This window comes from Glandiceps talaboti, chromosome 5 (assembly GCF_964340395.1).
Source record: "Glandiceps talaboti chromosome 5, keGlaTala1.1, whole genome shotgun sequence".
NCBI lineage: Eukaryota > Metazoa > Hemichordata > Enteropneusta > Spengelidae > Glandiceps > Glandiceps talaboti.
The window spans coordinates 546,781-567,814 of NC_135553.1; the positions used below are offsets into that span (position 1 = coordinate 546,781).

The following is a 21,034-nucleotide window of genomic DNA, read 5'->3' on the forward strand; positions in this document are numbered from 1 at the left end:
ACTGTGAAGTCTCACAAGAAATAGTGGGTGTGGAAACTGACATCAACTTAAAAAGACCATATAAAACTATTCTTCCAATCTGTAATGGCTGTACATCAGATAGGAAGAATTAAACAACACAGAGACCATTTGGAAAACGATGGAAAACCTGAATTAGAGATATGGGAGTACACACAAATATAAAATAAAATAAAAAATCTACCTACCCCACCTATTTCAAAATTGAATGTAATCGGAACCACACAATTTTATTTTTACGCCTAAAAGGAAAAAAAGGAAAAAAAGTAACTTGCATTGGCCGGGAATCGAACCCGGGCCTCCCGCGTGGCAGGCGAGAATTCTACCACTGAACCACCAATGCGCTGATGAATTTGATCGATTGTTTTATAATCTTCAATACTGTATCTATAAACTATAGAACATCCACGCAATATACCATGTTTGTTTTATCTGCAGTGTTATATGGGAGTGCACGTAAAATGCTCTATCAAAACCATGTATGAAAATTCGTGTAGATTGTCAACTCTAATGCAGCGCCCTCTGTCGTTACATAGTACGGGCAGAGCTCTGGGTCAAAGGTTATGTGAATCAGGAAAGCGCCACTCGAAGTGAAGGCACGGTATTCATATAAATATATATTCATATAAAGTAAATTTACTTTGGAGTCATTTCATGATTTCACAGGAATTTCGCTCGATTGCCAAGAATTGTCATATTCACAAACTTTTTTTCACATTATTGTTCTCGTAGCAGTGGTCCAGTGCAATCTGATTAAAATCTGATGTTAGATAGGCTGGTTTTCCTGTATTTACCTTTATTCCATCGTTATTGCGTCTTTTACGTTAGTTTTTTTTTTTCTGGGCGAACGCCTTTCCAACGTTGGAAAGGCGTTCGCCCAGAAAAAAAAAACTAACGTAAAAGACGCAATAACGATGGAATAAAGGTAAATACAGGAAAACCAGCCTATCTAACATCAGATTTTAATCAGATTGTGGTCCAGTGTTGCTTCATGGGAGCTCGTAAGCAGACGTGTATTAATTATGTATTGGATAAACAATGAATATTCATGACTATCATAGTATCATGGGGATTCATGGATCATTAGATGTATTAGAATACATCCATGGTAAATATGTACTTCAGTTCAGGAGACATCAGTATTTATTGTTCATCAAATAAATATGTATGTCATGAGGCAAAGTATCACTGCTAAGAGCAGTCACTGAACAATGAATGTGAAACTTCTTTGCAAATTGCATCATAATTTTTCTTTATATACAGTGAGAGGCATATTAAGGCAAACAGAAACACACACACTAATATATAAGCAATCACCTACCTCATGTAAATTGTAACTTATCCACACAAATGCAAGTTATTGTAACAAGAAATAACTAAAGCAATTAAGTGAAGGGCTTGACTTCAAAACTATACAACTCAGTTGAAGGGTCAAAAATAACAAATAATAGTCACTTCATTTTTCATGAAAGGGAGTACAGTCTTGTTTTAATAAAAAATAAGACTTCAGACAATGACAATTAAACAACAATAACAATACTTTACTTTAGTTATATTACAGTGCAATCTGGGTGGTATTCACTCACGGGACATGATACTTTTTGCATATACATTACAATGCCAGACTAACGATAAGAGAGAGACGCGCAATACACAACATGATGCTAATAGCATAATCACACTGAAGTCATTAAAAGATATTGTTATTAATCTACAGTGCAGCAGAAACTGGCTACTGCAGAAATGATTACACATAAATTTGGTGATTTTGATGGTTTCAACTGTTTACTTTCTTGCTGATAAGCAACATAATTATAATGTATTTTCTGTGTCTACATCTCAACTATGCACAGCACCTCTACAATTGTCTGTCATGTCCAATAAGTGAAATGCCAAGCCAACTCCAATTTTGCTGTAAAATAGTCAGATGTTGTTGACTTCACCAAAGATCCCATACAGTAGTCTGTGATTTTATCTCATTGATTACCATCTTATATTCAGGTATTGAGAATGACTCCACTGACCAATCTTTAGTAAAGACTGCATGGTGACTAATTTTTAGTAAAGACTGCATGGTGACTAATCTTTAGTAAAGACTGCATGGTGACCAATCTTTAGTAAAGACTGCATGGTGACTAATCTTTAGTAAAGACTGCATGGTGACTAATCTTTAGTAAAGACTGCATGGTGACTAATCTTTAGTAAAGACTGCATGGTGACTAATCTTTAGTAAAGACTGCATGGTGACTAATCTTTAGTAAAGACTGCATGGTGACTAATCTTTAGTAAAGACTGCATGGTGACTAATCTTTAGTAAAGACTGCATGGTGACCAATCTGTAGTAAAAACTGCATGGTGACCAATCTTTAGTAAAGACTGCATGGTGACTAATCTTTAGTAAAGACTGCATGGTGACTAATCTTTAGTAAAGACTGCATGGTGACTAATCTTTAGTAAAGACTGCATGGTGACTAATCTTTAGTAAAGACTGCATGGTGACCAATCTGTAGTAAAAACTGCATGGTGACCAATCTTTAGTAAAGACTGCATGGTGACTAATCTTTAGCAAAGACTGCATGGTGACCAATCTTTAGTAAAGACTGCATGGTGACTAATCTTTAGTAAAGACTGCATGGTGACCAATCTGTAGTAAAAACTGCATGGTGACCAATCTTTAGTAAAGACTGCATGGTGACTAATCTTTAGTAAAGACTGCATGGTGACTAATCTTTAGTAAAGACTGCATGGTGACTAATCTTTAGTAAAGACTGCATGGTGACCAATCTTTAGTAAAGACTGCATGGTGACTAATCTTTAGTAAAGACTGCATGGTGACTAATCTGTAGTAAAAACTGCATGGTGACCAATCTTTAGTAAAGACTGCATGGTGACTAATCTTTAGCAAAGACTGCATGGTGACCAATCTGTAGTAAAAACTGCATGGTGACCAATCTTTAGTAAAGACTGCATGGTGACTAATCTTTAGTAAAGACTGCATGGTGACTAATCTTTAGCAAAGACTGCATGGTGACTAATCTGTAGTAAAGAATTCATGGTGACCAATCTTTATTAAAGACTGCATGGTGACCAATCTTTAGTAAAGACTGCATGGTGACTAATCTTTAGCAAAGACTGCATGGTGACCAATCTGTAGTAAAGAATTCATGGTGACCAATCTTTAGTAAAGACTGCATGGTGTGTGCTATACAGTAAGCGTAATCTGTTTGCTGTGTACTATGATTGTCACTATGGTGATATTGTCACTATGGTGATAACTATACAATCAAATCTTCTATAAAATACTTCTATGTGTATTAGATAGACTGCTATATATAATATTACAATATTATACTTGATATAAATGCTATCAATTATTGCACAATTAAACTGAATACAAGCTGTACAAATCTAAATAAATAAATAAACAATAATTCAAGACTATAAAACCATGCACTCTGCCATGATGGTAGCATATTACACACAATCAAAAGTAACAGCTCAAAACATTTCTCGTTCAATCAATCTAAATAAATATTTCTCATTCAAAATCACTACAGCAACATAATCTCAAAAATTCTCTACCATTGCAATGAACCTCACAATACAGTGAAAATTAGGGTAATTATAAACAGATGTAACTGCCGACTTGCCTTGATGTAGTACTATACTTTGCCTGTGTCTTGGGACACTAACTTGATTCTTAAAAATATCCTGAATATCAGGAGGACCACACAAGCTGTAGCCAAATATGATGCTCAGTAAGGTCAAATAATAATAAAAATAATAAAAAAAGACATTATAACTTCTATTGTTGTCTGTCTCAAAGGGTTCATAATTTTAGTGTCATTTGAATTTCTAGGAGTTTAGCGTTATTTTCAGGCATTTTTATGGTCAATGTATGTAATCTCTCTTAGACAATTGTATTCTATATTTTACCAAAGGATGTCATGATGGAAAGTTTACTCATTATATAGCTGGGCCATTTTAATATTTCATTGCTACTTTGGATTTCAAGGTACATTTTAAATTTTTGATACTTTCCAGGAATTGTTTGAAATTAAATGGAACATATGAATGGCCTTTTAATCTCTTAAATAATTTGATAGATGAAACTTTAACTATACAGTAATAATATTCAGTGTTATACTGCAGTTCACCTATGACAAACTTAAATAAAAATGAACATATGAAACAAAAACAACACCAATGGCAATTTTAGCTCTGTCACTTCAAAGTTTAACTATAAATATTATTAAATAATTAAAATATGCACAAATCAATTTTCATATCAAGGTTTAGTTTCAAGGAAGTATCTGTTTATTGTTTGGATCCCTACAACATCCTCAGCATACACCTCCCCACCCCACCCTGTTATAACGACATCCTCAGCATACACCTCCCCTACCCTGTTATAATGACATCCTCAGCATACACCTCCCCTACCCTGTTATAACGACATCCTCAGCATACACCTCCCCCACCCTGTTATAACGACATCCTCAGCATACAACTCCCCCACCCCCACAGTTATAATGACATCCTCAGCATACACCTCCCCTACCCTGTTATAACGACATCCTCAGCATACACCTCCCCCACCCTGTTATAACGACATCCTCAGCATACACCTCCCCCACCCTGTTATAACGACATCCTCAGCATACAACTCCCCCATCCCCAGTTATAACGACATCCTCAGCATACAACTCCCCCACCCTGTTATAACGACATCCTCAGCATACACCTCCCCCACCCTGTTATAACGACATCCTCAGCATACAACTCCCCCATCCCCAGTTATAACGACATCCTCAGCATACACCTCCCCCACCCTGTTATAACGACATCCTCAGCATACACCTCTCCCTTCCCCACCCTGTTATAAATTTGACAACACTACCAGCTAACACTATTTCTATAGGCTTTATGCACAATACTCTGTGATTTTTACAGGTGACCACATGTATCATAGTAGGCAGTAGATTAGGGCAGTGGTATCCATAGAAATAAAGATTATGGTCACACAGTACATGTGAATTCTATCAATGGCTCTGAATCTCAAGATCTCTCTTCACCACGTCTAGCTTAATGAGAAATCATGAACAAAAAGTTGTTCATGTAAGCAATTGTGCAAATGCACAAGTAAACTCCCAACTGTTAAAATGATGTAAACAATTAAGTAGCATCTTGATCTGATAACTGTACAATTGGACATTATGTGACTGTCATCAATAAACGCTAACAATGTCAATGGGCAGAATTCTGTGATTGATTAATAAAGACATGATGTTAATGACTGTCTGGGTGGCTTCAGTTGAATTTGAAATTTCATCTCTGGACCTCATTGAGCTAGACATGAGAAGAGTTTTGAAGCCACAGATAGCCTCTAGACTAATGAAAGACAGACACAAGCTTGAAATGTAGCTTCACACTACCATAGCCCTGCTGAACACTACATATAATCTGTAAATAAACTACTACTGATATTATAGAAATCTGAAGCTGTGGTCAAGGATGGAACTATTATTCTGCCATAGCAGAACTCATGAAATTCATATTGATACATATTATTACATTAAAATGTTCTATATTGCACATTTCTATGAAGTCAAGGTCAACCCAAATATATAAACTTACAAACCATATACAAAATATGCAAATAACAGTCAGAATATTCCTTAAAATTGTCAATTTTACCAAAACACAGAACGATCTAGAAATACTTGTTATACATACAGGCAATATTTTTTGCTGTACTTTTACTATCTAACTCACACACCACAGGTACTTGTAACCTTGTGTGCCAAATGGACCCTTTGTTAATACTCTAATGTACAAATGAATAACACCACAGGTACTTGTAACCTTGTATGCCAAATGGACCCTGTGTTACTCTAATGTACAACTGAAGAACGCTACAGGCACTGGTAACTTTGTATGCCAAACTGACTCTTTATGATTTTACAGTTGAAGAACACTACAGGCTGTTGTAACCTGGCATTCTATACTAGTTCTGATGCTGTATCACAACAAGATTAGCCTGTTATAACATAAATATACATTTCTATTTCATCTGAAGGCAACATTCTGCTATTTTAGCCTGATAGGAACCAAGTTATCATTTAATCTAATTGATAGGTTGGTCAGTCTGATGGATATATATCCCATAATACACAATGTACCAAATATGATCCAACTGCAGGTTTACAAGATTGTGAAATGCTTACAGAAGTACAATGCTTTGCTCATAATTACATATTTGGATATATATATATATCTGGTATATTTTACTTATTATTTACACACAGACAGTATTACCCCCATTTCAATGGTGCTCATTGTTAGGGAAGTAGTCAGAAATCTGACAAATGAAAAAATATTTTACCCAAAATCACACATACAGAGAACTGCAGGATGTTTTGTGTATATCATCCTATCATTGTGTCCAAACACAGATTGTATATTTGATATGGGCTTCATCAAGAACTACCATTCTAAATATAATGAAATGGTTTTAATACACATGAACAAAAACAAGTAAATATGTGTATTCCAATTTTACTGTAAGTACTACGGTACTATCCATTGATAATAAATATAAAGTATGATTATACTACCACCTAGTGGTCAACTGAAACTAGTGAACAGTCATTCTGAAGCGGATCATCAACCCTGACTGATAACACTACCACCTAGTGGTCAACTGCAACTCACAAACAATCACTCTGAAGATGATCATCAACCCCGACTGATAACACTGCCACCTAGTGGTCAACTTTAATGAGTGAACAATCACTATCTGATCTAAAAGATGATCATCACTGATGACTGATGATACTGCCACCTAGTGGTCGATGTAACTAGCTTTTAGCCTTCAATCATTCAGAAGAGAATCGTCAACTCTGACAGCCTCAAAGCTCAATGTTACTTTTCTAAGTTGAACTCTCTTTATAACTCTGTTCAGTTACAAATGAACTCATGAACATTATTTTATCATTTGTATGTTAATTCTGGATAATGCAGAGTTCTTGAAATAACTTACAATATAAATTTGGCAGTGCAGATTGAGTATAATATCTTGATTATATTTGTTACATTTATCTATAGGAAGTCCTTTATTAATTCTTTTTTATTTTTTTGTCATGGAACTATCATTTGTGATGGTGTATGGGTAAATTTTCATAACAAAATGTAATATTGTTAACCATGGGATAAAACCTACTCTGGGGCTATCTATCCTCATTAGACTGATCATTTCTGACAGAGTAAGTGTAGTTATGTTCACACTGGAGTAAGACTATAAGTCTGAAAAGATAGCTGCTGGTTGGGATGTCTGTATAGGGCTGACATAGAACTGTATTTCTTTTTGAATTCTGAAAACAAGTAATACTAATCACTAAACACATTTGCAAGGATTATTACGATCCAATACTAGGCTTTCAGTACATCAACAACAGTTCTAATAGACTCTAAGATATGTTGTGTTGTTCAGCCCTATCAGGCTTCTAAACTGGCTGATAACATGGTACAAATGTCATATCTTAAAGACTACAATTCTTGTGATCCCAATTGTTTATCTTTTACACTGCAATTACCTCACTTTGTATACCAATATCAAAATAACTGAAATTCAGCCATTTTTGAATCAAACCCTGATAAACGTTACATAGTTTGTGTGTGTTTCCATATAATTCATACTCTCCTGTTCTACTTTACAACATGATTATTGTTGTCTTCTAGTATGGCTATTTGTAGCCTGTAATCCATACTGTCCTGTTCAACAGTATAGCTTGGCTATTTGTAGCCTGGAATCCATGCTGTCCTAGCTGTTCTACAGTATAGCATGGCTATTTGTAGCCAGGAATCCATGCTGTCCTAGCTGTTCTACAGTATAGCTCGGCTTTTTGTAGCCTGGAATCCATGCTGTCCTAGCTGTTCTTCAGTATAGCATGGCTATTTGTAGCCAGGAATCCATGCTGTCCTGTTCTACAGCATAGCATGACTACATAGTATTTGTAGCCAGGAATCCATACTGTCCTGTTCTATAGTATAGCTTGGCTCTATGTAACCTGGAATCCATGCTGTCATGTTCTACAGTATAGCATGGCTATTTGTAGCCAGGAATCCATACTGTCCTGTTCTACTGTGTAGAATGGCTAATTGTAGCCAGGAATCCATACTGTTCTTTTCTACAGTTGGCTATTTGTAGCCTGGAATCCATGCTCTCCTGTTCTATATCACATGCCTATTTCAACTATAGCCTAGCATTCATGCTGTCCTTTTTGACACGGCTAGTTGCAATGCTAGCAAGAACCCCATGGTGTCCTATATTTACTGGTTAATATATTTGTTTTTTTCACAAATCTAAACAATCCTTCATTTATAGCCAATTAAAATCTGTGCACGAATTCTTTGCACAATGAAACCCTCTCCCTTGCCCATACTGTAAAACAGGACAGCATTGCTTCCAGGGTGACTTTTCCCTTTCTGCTGGGGTTGGTATTTGAGTCGTCATACAATCTGATTGGATTTAGGTAATTACAGGTTCTTCTTCATCCAAACTATCATCACTAGTCAGACCGACATGGTTAGTGGTTTCTGGTGGTAAGAGTGTTGACTCTGCTAATTGATTGAGAGCTTTCAATACAGTGTCTGGCATATGATCCAGTACCATTCTGGCACTCACGACAATAGAACTGAGGGTGTCATGGCCAGCCCAGCTTGCATGATATACAACCTCACCACAACAGGTTCTGAAATGATAAAAAATAATTAGTATCTAATCAGATTATGGCTCTTATTCCTAGATCATCACCACTAAGTAAGGGTGCCTAGATCTTCACCACTACACCATCACCACTAAATTAAGGTGCCTAGTTCTTCACCACTAGTTTACTGTGAAAAGTTCATCATCATTAATTTGAGGAAGCAATCAGTTTTTGTAGTCTGTCATAAATATTTGGGTTAGAGTACATGTAACACAACAGTCACACATTATATACGTTTCAAGTGTTACCTAGGTGATTCTTCTGTTATGTGTATAACCTGGCCAGGTGGAAAGAGAGCTGTTCTGTTACTGACACTGTCTGGTTGTGATTGGTCATCAGTGTAACTCCTTGGTCTGTTTCTATTGGTTGAAGCTCTTTCATCTAACAATGGCTGACTGATATTTGGTCCACTCTCAACGTCATCAGTTGGGGCTGGTAATTTCTCTGGAAATCCACAAGCTGTATACCAACACCCACCAAGTAAAATTTGGTACTGGAAAACAAAATGAATTCGTGATATTTTTTGTTGCAAGGGATTGGCATCAACAATAACATGCTTCATAATAATGAAATGCAATACTCATGGTGATAACTTTATTGATAGAAATGTTCAAGTCAAGAAATAAAGTGAGTTTGGCTTTTGTGTCTCAATCATTCAAATGTTTTCATTTACAACCCTTGGCAGTCCGTAATTAAGCCATATACAGTACTCAATTGTAAGTGTGGCTGGCATTGTCATATATGCACAAAGGATGTTTTACAATTAGTGTTTAATAGTCCCATAAACATGCGATACACTGATGCAGGAATACAAGAAATCAGATATGCAAATGAAGCACATACTGACCATTTTCACATTTACATTGAATGTCTCCTTTTTTAAAGAGACAAGTGTCGCACAAATACTAAAAACTACATTTTCCATGACCATGAAACTACACGGAGAGTGTACATTGCCTTCCAGTCAACATATCACCAAAGTTTTCACTAGTACGAATGTGTCAGACATACCTTGGGTTGAGTGTTATTTCTTAAAACACGATGTACTTTCTGTTTCAAATCATCCAGAGACTGTAAACTTAGTCTGCAATGGTAACAAATGAAATATGAAGGTAATTGCTAACAAGATTGAAATATTGTGTTCTAATCTACAGTTTACATTCTTTACAGACAATGCTAAGGTGTGAACCTAGATGAAAATTTAAAGTTTGTTTTTGTAAAAAATTATAGTACTGACATTACCCTCTATTCTGTACCCTTTTCACCACAGGCACATAATGTAACTTTTCTAACTGCCATGTTGTCAGACTAAACATCTGATTTGATCTACCTTGGTATGACGTCTTTGTCAAGTATTTTGAATGACCTACCTTGGTAAGACGTCTTTGCCAAGTACTTTGAATGACCTACCTTGGTAAGACGTCTTTGCCAAGTACTTTGAATGACCTACCTTGGTAAGACGTCTTTGCCAAGTACTTTGAATGACCTACCTTGGTATGACATCTTTGCCAAGTACAACAGATGTAATAAAATCCTTACTATACAAACATCCCTCAGCACTGCAAAAAATTACAGTTTGAAAATTATCAATAATAATCAAAATATTTTATTTATAGAGCAATGTAATTTTCTTGTAAAAATGTTAGACTTGACTGGCAACATTCAGTATCTTGTAGGTTTATGTGATTTGATGGGCGATTATGACAGCAATGTCCAGATTGTAAGCCAATCATCAAGCCTCCATTTGATAGGGGATTAAGACAGCAATGTCCAGATTGTAAGCCTCCATTTGCAGTGAGCAAATTACAGAATAAAAATGTGACTTTGTGCAATATTTCTAATATATATGTCAAACTTACTTTAGAAGTCCCCCTGGTGGTGAGTAAGCATAGCAATAGAGACCAGGCCAAGTGTTATGTAGTAATATGGATAATAAAGCAGCTGCACCAGCTCCTAAGCTGTGACCTACTATCACCACTTTGTAATCCTGTAATAATCAATGAGAATAAGCAATGATTAGACACTGCCCAAGACAAGAGTCAGTGAAATAATCAGAAGTATCACAACCAATGATTAGACACTGCCCAAGACAAGAGTTTTTAAAATGATCAGAAGTATCATAAGCAATGATTAGACACTGCCAAGACAAGAGTCAGTGAAATGATCAGAAGTTGCATAGAGATCCCGTATATCAGCATTGTCTTACCGGTGCTTCACGGAATGCCCTCTCCAACACATGTTCATTCTCTAAGATATTTCTAATATATTTAGCAGCTTGTAAGATGCCTTTATGGGCCTTGATTTCCTCTCCACTGTCAACCTCCACTGGTGAACACTCAGCTGTCATGTCTGTCAAGGCATCCTGTATGATAAAGCAATGGAATTGTGTTGAGAGAATGCATTGGTTGTATGACATATGATAGTCTACGAATGGTAATGCAGTAAACTAAACATTAGATACATACCCTGAGAGATAGACTTCCTCTTATTGATATTACTACGGCTAGCTGAGAATGGTCTATGGCGACAAAGAATGGAATTTCATAAACCTATAAGACAAATAAAAGGAAAGGTATATCAACTGAGATGAAACTGTATCACATATGATAAGAATAAGTACAATGTATTACTTATGTTGAATTGATAACAAACTCTTTTCAGTATATCATGTACACAAGTAAAGTTTACAGTGTCATGACAATGCCTCCTAATGTCTACATAAGGCAGGATTATGGAGGGTGGGGAGGGGGGTGTTAATGACAGCATAAATCTGAACTTATTCTGAACCAATCCTGCAATTTTCCAGACTTGAGACACCCATAGGTGTACAGTTGTATAGACACCCATAGGTGTACAGTTGTATATAATATCAATCAGACACCCATAGGTGGTGTACAGTTGTATATAATATTAATCAGCTCCCAAATATTTTCTCACAATAGAACTAAGAGACCAGTAATGCCATCTGTAGTTGTTGGTTAGAGACCAGGAAGGAAAAAATCTTGGCCCTACTAGTGGCTGTTTCTGATATCATTTGTGCATAAAATAAAGTAGAAAGTATGCCTTTTCACTTTATCGAAAGGGTACTCATGAATTACAAGTTTGGCATCACATTCTTGTTACTACTCTGGCAATCAAGGTCTCGGTTTAATACTTTACTGACACAAACTGAAACTATTGTTGTGACATGTTGGACATTGGTTTAATTGTACTCACAGTAGGGTGGCATTTCTGATGACATCCGTTATCTTGCAGTGTGCATTTTTGGGGACATCCAATGTTTACACAGGATGATCTGATTCAAATAACAGAGGCATCCCTATAATCTACCACATCAAATATCAACAGTTTTAGTTTGTGTCTATCTTAGTACCTAAAACTGAGACCTTGATTGCCAGAGTAATGATTGAGTTTACAAACATTTCTGATAGGCCTTACTTTATTATGAAAACTGCAATAGATAATATCGCTTTGTCTCAGTCCTGTAGCATTCTTCAACGCTGCAGTATTACACTCACAACAATTATCTTCATTAGAAGTACTGATGGTACAACAGGTACATCTGATAAGATAAAGAAACCAACAAATGTTACAGTAATACATGTAATGGACATGTTGATAATGTGTATTGACATGCTGATATAGTTTATAGACATGGTGATATTACATAGGAACATGCTGATATTGTACATTAACATGTTAATATTGTGTTAATGTTTATAGTATTGACTGCTTTCCCTCTAAAACTTCGCAATCTCATTTCTTATTTGCATGAGGATTTGTTTTTACACAGCTATAACATTGTAAGCACATTTAATAGTACAACTGAAGCAGATTCAATGGTGTGAGTGCTAACATTGCCAACTTATTGACAAGAAAGCAAGTTTATTGACTATGAAATTATTGTCCATGATGGTTTGGTTGAATTGTCACCCACAGGAAAGAAATGTCAGAGTTGTCATAGCTTTAATAAATTAACATATGTCTTTTTTTTCATATCAACTCACAATAAAGTGAATTGTTTTGGAATTTGATTCCAGGGATAACTGAAGTTCAGAAATGTAATATTGCAATATATCCTAGAAAAAACCACCTTAAGGTATGAAACTAGTTGGAAATTCGACAATTTTTTAGTGTATCAAATAACCACAGATATTGTAAACCATATAATGCTATAACATGTGTTACATGCTGATGTAATCCTAATCTTTTCAATCACATGTCCATCACTAATCACAGCATCAGCTGTGCAACTACACTAACAAAGTGACTAGATTATCTAGGCATGCAATCTCCGTGTTGATTAAAAATGTCTGGTGCAAAAAAAAAAAAGAAAGATGAAATATGACAATGTATGGTATAAAAGTACTCACAAATGAAATCCATACATGCCAATATGATTGCAATGGAATAGAAGGAAGACATTGGAATACATTAATATACAACATTAGTGCAAGCTGTGGCAAGGGGTCAATTTTAAGACAACCTTTGAATGTTATCATTAAATTTGACCCCTTGCCACAGCATTAGTGCAAGCTGTGGCAAGGGGTCAATTTTAAGACAACCTTTGAATGTTATCATTAAAATTGACCCCTTGCCACAGCATTTAATAATGCAAGCTGTGACAAGGGGTCAATTTTAAGACAACCTTTGAATGTTATCATTAAAATAACTGTTATTTAATATCACACAGGATTATCCACTACAAGTAGGACAAACACCTAGTTAGCTTAGAATTGAAATATATATTAATGGCACACACATTCTGAGCATTAAATTATTAATTAAAATTAATGAAGTATATTAAATGATGTGTTGAAACTGAATACTAAATATAATTATATGATGCACTGTGATGATGAATAATAAATTTGTTATGTTGATGGTAGTAAAATTTTATACGCATTAAAAGCCATACAATGTAAATGTTTAGTACAGAGACTCTGAGAGGGTAATTATAGGATTCATTAACATGACAAGGCCATCATACATCAATAATGATACAATGGTCAGGTCATATCGTAACTCATAAAATTCTTTTGTGTACAGACCATTAGTACAGTTGTTATCTATACAAATACCTATAGCACTGGATGTGCATAGCAATAGTAGTACATGGTAGTAGTATTGTCTCCATTCAAATGATGAATACCATATGTGTATGTATAATAGTAATACAGTATCCATACAAAGGTCTTGTATATATGATACAAGGGGATTTCACTTACATATATTTCAAACACATTTTTTTCATAATAGGAAGTTCATTTCCTCTGGATCAAGCTATTATTCTAGTAAAGTCAATAGGAAGTAATCATTTATCCAGCCATTAATCAATCAGCCTTCCAATCAGTCCACCCAACCATTCATCCACCCACCCACCAATCCACAAACCCACCCACCAACCAATCAGTCCATCCATCCATCCATCAAGTCATCAATCCATCTATCCGTCTGTCCATCCATCCACCCACCCATCAATCCATCAAAAAAGACCCCATATAGGTAAATGGTTTGTATTACATACCTACATTCTACACACAATTGGCACAGACCACACATTGGATTAGCATACACAAACAATGGCCAACCATAGGCAGCTGAGGCATACTTCATGTAATAGGCTACATTGTGAATATCGGCATAAGGTGAACCTGGTGGGCGTGGAAGACGAGGCTGTTCGGTGATTGCTGGTACTAGTACTGGGGCGTTACCACAACGTTCCTGAGCTTCTTGTTCTAGTTGTATTAACGCCAAACCTGCCGCAACGTCTGAAGGCACAACATCTGTATCCTGAAACAACATCAAATCAAACCATGTATGACTTGATGTCCTGGGTTATGTCAAACAATATCGATATTTTGATTTCTTTCATACAATTGTCCTAGAACTAGAAAAGACAAATCAAGACAAGATTCTTGTTCAAATTCAGTGAAAGTGGCTGTACATAAAAGGATTCATTAACACTTTACCTTGAAAAAACCAGACAAGAGTTCAGCTACGTCACTAAATGCTGAGTGTGAATTCTCATCAAAGGCTGCACAACAACACAATAATTTACACCTGGTGAAGAAAAATAATATACAGATTATGTTAATCACCTTGACAACACAATAATTTACACCTGGCAAAGAAAAATAATACACAGATTACATTAATCACCTTGACAACACAATAATTTACACCTGGTGAAGAAAAATAATACACAGATTACATTAATCACCTTGACAACACAATAATTTACACCTGGTGAAGAAAAATAATACACAGATTACATTAATCACCTTGACAACATAATAATTTACACCTGGTGAAGACACTAACTAGCCAATATGATGCAGCACTGATACACAACAACTTAGTGTTCCTCCATCCCTAACTATGTACATGTATTGACTCACAAAAACAGTTTTATCATTTTGAGAAAGAAATATGTTACCTTTCATTAGAAATCCCACTGTATATCATCTACATGACATGGACCATTGTATACTGTCTATATGACATGGGGATACCTACCACTGTCATACTATTTGTAGTGTTTTCAAACACATTTCATAACAACTACTAGTTTCAATGCTTTTGAATATTAAAGTGCTAACTGTTATATTTTACAAATTACACATCTTATACCCAACATATAATTTCAGTAAATGTCACATAATGAATACCTCTAGTAACTATGGTAACATGACTCTTTAACATACTGGATTACTATAGTAACTGGTTCATTCAACACATTAATGTACCACATGGTAACTCATATCAAAAACATGCATGTATGGTTACTGTGGTAACTGTTACATTCTGATGCCATATATATGGTTACTATGGTAACAAGCATATTTGATGCATAGTTACTGATGTGACACATTCAACACATAGTTGCCATGGTAAACTGTGATACTGAACACATCTGGATTTCGTGTGATAACCAAATCATGGGGGTATTGACAGCCTTAAACTTATATTCAAAAAATTCTACATATTCAGGAAAATTAATTTCTTTAATATTACAACTGCAACACTATTGAGTATGTGAACTTTATCATATCACAACTGTACCTTCCATGGGCTTAGTAACTAAAGATAAATAACAGCAGCAATAATTCTGGTCGACAGTAATACAGTACATTATACAAGGACAAAACTTAGCAGGGTATAATACAATACATGTACCTACTAATGAGTTATAAAGATGATATGCGAAAGTAATAAGCTTACCTATTTTCCCACAGTCTGTGAGCTGCTAAGTGGGCACTTTGTCTTAACTGCTCAGTTTCACTGCTTTGTAGTTGATTACTCTTGTTAATGGTGACTGTTAACTTTCCCAGTGGATCAAAGACCAAGGCAATTCCAATAAGGACAGAGAGTAGGATAATCCAGCTAGAGATGACAGCTCCTTCTACGGTCCTCACAACATCAGCATCACACTGATTCACCTTATGGAAAACCCAACGTGTTCCCAATATTGACCATAAAAACTCACCAATAAAAAATAATAGTCTGATGTAGAGCAAAACTGGCAGGTGCCTCCTTGGGTATGTGTTTAATATAGTTCCTTGCATACTACAATAAGTTATGCCTAGTTCTAAAATGATGACAATGGCTAAAATAGCTAGTAAACCAACAAGGTATGACAGTAGTAGGTCTCCTCCCTCATCACAAGCTAACAAATCCACTCTATGTACTTGGTATACAACTGATATGGCAATAATCCTGAAAAGAGAAGAGACAGAAAATACAGAAATTTATTCTCTTTGTCATTCTACAAGACTTAAGTTTTATCTGCGCTGCACAACACTACACTATACTATACTATACCACACCACACACCACACCAAACCAAACCACACTACACAAAACCACACACTACACTACACCACACTACACTTCATTACACTACATTGTACTAATTTACACTTACTAAAATATGAAATTAATTTTTTTAAACTAGACAATCGTCTTTAATCAATAAATATATTCCTTCAGTCAGATACTTGTGTTACAAGAAACTGCCCACTGTCTTACCCCCCCCCCCCCCCCCCATGTAGTGATACAAGATTTATGGACACCATCCTAACCCTACTTGTTGCAAATTCAATATTGAAGGATATAACAAGTATTATCTATGATATTTTCCATATGCAGGGCTGTTGTTGTTTTTTATAAGTAATGATAATGATAGAATTAGAGGTTGTAAAATAATTGAATCTCGGGAGACATTAAAATGGATGACAAAATAGATAGAGATGTTGGGGATTACGATGGTACATGTACATTGACACAAGAGGATGGGTTACAATTTGTACACCATAACATGAAAGGTGTTGATACATGTTGATATTACTAAGTACATAGCCATGTCATTTTAGCAACAATTTTAGTCAATTTACATTTACTCTAGCCACACTGTACACGTCTGTACCAGCACTTATTGCCAAAATACATTTTTGTAATTTTAGCCACTGTATGCTTTGTTAACATGACAGGAATTTTACTGTACAGTGGCTCTGTTATTTAAACCCCAGGTAGCTGTAACATTTTGGTATTTTGTATTAATTTTTGCAATGCCCATGAAAATTATAAAATTAACTAGACTCAGTTTTCTTTTGATTAGGTGAATTACTTCACTTGACTGGTGGCGCAGTCAATCTGATTAAAATCTAATGTGTTGAATACCTCTGGATGTCTTGTATTTACCTCTATTCCCTTCATATATTGTCATTTGTTTGCAATTTTTTTTGTTCTTGATATCATCATCGCATTCTTCCTACATTTGAAGGTGATCACGCCAGGAACAAAGAAATAAAAAACAAATGAAAATATAAGGAATTCGAGGTAGGTAAAGAAAATGAGCCACAACTCTAAAACAGACTTTCAGATTGGTGGTACAGTTTACCTGACTGAAGAAATGCATACCAATAAGTATAAATTAGATACTGTTCCTATAAAAAATGTGTATCAACAAATTTACAATTTGTGAGATGTTGATAGGATTTGTTCATGCTTTCTGAGTACATAAGCATAAAATAAGTCTGAAAATGGAGAACAAAATTGATTCAAAAACTTGCTCCAGTTACAACTACTACAGATTTAGTCGATATTGTACAAGTGGAGAGACATTGTGAAACATGTCAAATCAATATACAAGTATCCAACATGTACACATCCTTGACAGTAATAAGGCAAAGAAAAAAAATAATTGCGTGTTTCCAATAACACGGCCTCACAAAACAGGGTAGGTAGGTCAGGATTTGATTTGATTTTATATTAGTTTATTTGACCTTCTTAATTGTTTTTAGTTTTTTTAATATGGCTTCAACCAAAAAACAAATGAAATGTCAATCAGAATACTCTTCTGTGATACTTTGGTGAAATACGTACAGACATCACTGAGGAAAGAAAAATGACATGCATGAAGGTGAAGAAGACACAGAATTTCATATCTTCTTGTTTTAATGTTTAAAAAATGTTTAGGCTTGACAGCTTAAGTTGGATCCGATCGGTCGGGATATCAGAAACACATAGTTGTTTTTATTTTGCCTAATTAGATATAGTAATGGTCTGTAATTCAGTGTTTCTTCTTATATTTGATCCATTAATAGTAGCTGACATTTAATTACCCAGCAAACATACACTTTAAATAACTACAAATTATCAAAAAGATAAAAAATTACAAACATCAATCATTTGACCTTGTAAAGTATCATTTAATAGATATTGCTCTAATTCAATGAAATTAATAACCATAGAAATTAGAATTGGCATGGCTTGTATTTTACTTGAGTGACTATATACTACGGTGCACAGATGGCCTATGTGTAACACCTGCATGTATTATTTGTGAATAAATGTTTATGGTAGCTAAGCATAGAAATGAGCATGTACAATATAGTTACTGGAGTAGTATTATGTACACAGTTGTTACATCCCAGACTGACGGTCTTTTTGTACACTGTCACATGTTGAATTTATCTGAACTCCATGCCATTAGCAGTTATTCAACTATATACAATATGACTGATGTCTAACTGATGGCTTGGAATTCACTGGCATATCAAAAACCTGGAGTATCAATATTTGTCTTTTTAAAAATAAAATGTGTTTTTTGTGCATGTTTTAGTCATTTTTATCTGTCATTTTGTTTGACTTCAGATATATATACATTGTTCATGCACCAAAATATGCCATTATTATACTAGAGTACGTATATGATTTACAACATACTGGTCAAGTTATCTATGCTGATACTGGAATGTTGCCTTGAAAGACAAAATAAGCCATTTGGGCAAGTTTGATCATATCTTATCAAATGTAAATAATTTCACCAAAAAAAAAAAAAAAAAAAAAAACATTTCAAAATTTGCCAAAAAGTCAAAATGACTGACCCATAATACTCCAAAACTTCCTGAAGAATACAAAACGAAAGATACCACTTTCCTACAAACAAATCTGAATGCCCCCCTACCCCCTCTCCCACACACACACACACACACACACACATGCACTTGGAAACAGAGTAAAGGGAGAGGGAGGGAGGGAGGGGAAGAAAGAGAATGGTATATTACACTTTGTATAATGTGAGATGACATATACCTACCAGACTAATCTAATGAACACAGAAGCCATACCAGGAAACACCAAGTCATCACTACCTATCTCCCAACTTCGTCCACAAGCTACAAGTCCAGGCATGGTTTATAAGTTATCAGGTATATATCTATATAATACTGGTTTTCTCAATATTCTTTATCTGTAAGAAAAAACATCACTTTTATGTGATACCATATCTAAAGTACAAACAAGATAATACAAATATTACAAACAAATGAATATACTGAATAAGTATGGCATTCAGTCTACATTCATAACAGAAGAGCTAGAGATGTTGTGATTAATTCAAACTAGAAATGTCACTCAAAATATTCTCAGTGCATTTCTAAATATAATTAAAACCACAGCTATTGTTAAAGGTCATGACTTGCTACATTCACCACAAAGCCATTTTTTTATACTTAAATTTTGTACACACTAAAGGTTGTTATATAATCAAGTTGTGCATGTCTATGCATTGAAATGTCTATGAAAGAACTGATTTAGGAATTGAATTATAATTCTAAAATATACACTGAAATGTAATCATAGTCATTGGTTCCAACAACGTGACATCATAGATTTATAAGTTAAAAATAGTATTAGCAGTATTACTTCCATGGTATTAGAGTTTGGTTTGGCATATCGATTCTTTTTAATATATATTTCACTGACAAGGTGCTGGAAATACACAAATGAGTAAATTCACATTTATCTACAAGTAATGTATTTGATGCTGGTTTATTGCATAGATCCATTTCCTCTTTCCTAGTACTTTCACTTCAGTGTGGGTTAACTTTATATTTCAATACTCATATTACCACTTTGAAAGCTAAAACTTCCTGTACAACCACTTGAATGTCCATTCCCAATAATTCTACCAAGATTTTCTTACCAAATACTAAACATGTGTAAATACATATATAAATATTACTAGCTAGCTTTCTGCAATCTACACATGAACACATACATATATATTATAGTTGGATGATGTGCATTGCGTTGAAATACAACAATACAACATGTTCTATAATTACAAAGCCATACATAGGTATAGGTATTTTTTGCAAGGTACCCCTTCCTATCAATTATATATAACGTGTCATGTAGAACACACTGAAACTGAAATTACATGTACTTTTCAAGGATTTTTGGACAGTCTATTCTTCATATTTGACAATTAGCGTCCACACTGAACTGCAAATATCAAATCATATTCCGATGAGTGAACATGGGTAGAAGCGACCAGATTTGATATGGCTCCAGACACTATTTACCAAGTCATGCAAATGTACTCCCTTACCTTACATACGTGGACATATTAAAGAAATATAATAACATTATTTGAACAACGACGGTGTTCGTTCTCAGAGGATTCATAATCATTTAAATATATTTCGTGGCAAATTCTTTACCGATGACTACATCAACATCTTGTTAACAAAATCGCCTCGGAACACAGTGCAAAAAATAACATTTACCTATATGGCTGCTGCGTATGACCATACTTCGTGTTTTACTTTCGCTCTCTAACAGGTTTCGCTGTTCAGCCGAACGATCTGCCATATTATTATCGACGAGCTAGCAGCAGAGCTACCGGAAGCACAGTTGGACTAATCCACTTTATGGCGACAAAAATGTATTTTTTAATT

General features: G+C 35.0%; 1 protein-coding gene and 1 non-coding gene across 2 annotated transcripts; both read right to left on the reverse strand.

The window, feature by feature from the left end:
• Positions 1–290: 290 nt before the first annotated feature.
• Trnag-gcc (transfer RNA glycine (anticodon GCC)) lies at positions 291–361 on the reverse strand. Its single transcript has one exon. It is a non-coding gene; the product is annotated as a tRNA-Gly (tRNA).
• An 8,187-nt stretch (positions 362–8,548) lies between these two features.
• Positions 8,549–20,942, reverse strand: LOC144434906 (diacylglycerol lipase-beta-like). The gene is made up of 13 exons (XM_078123425.1): positions 20,864–20,942; positions 19,390–19,542; positions 16,011–16,505; positions 14,759–14,849; positions 14,314–14,579; positions 12,225–12,348; positions 11,252–11,335; positions 10,993–11,148; positions 10,646–10,773; positions 10,277–10,345; positions 9,798–9,870; positions 9,035–9,279; positions 8,549–8,771 (listed from the first exon to the last, which is right to left on the reverse strand). The coding sequence occupies exons 2-13, from the start codon at positions 19,482–19,484 to the stop codon at positions 8,549–8,551; spliced, it is 2,049 nt and encodes a 682-aa protein (XP_077979551.1). The 5' UTR covers positions 19,485–19,542; positions 20,864–20,942.
• Between the last annotated feature and the right edge of the window lie 92 nt (positions 20,943–21,034).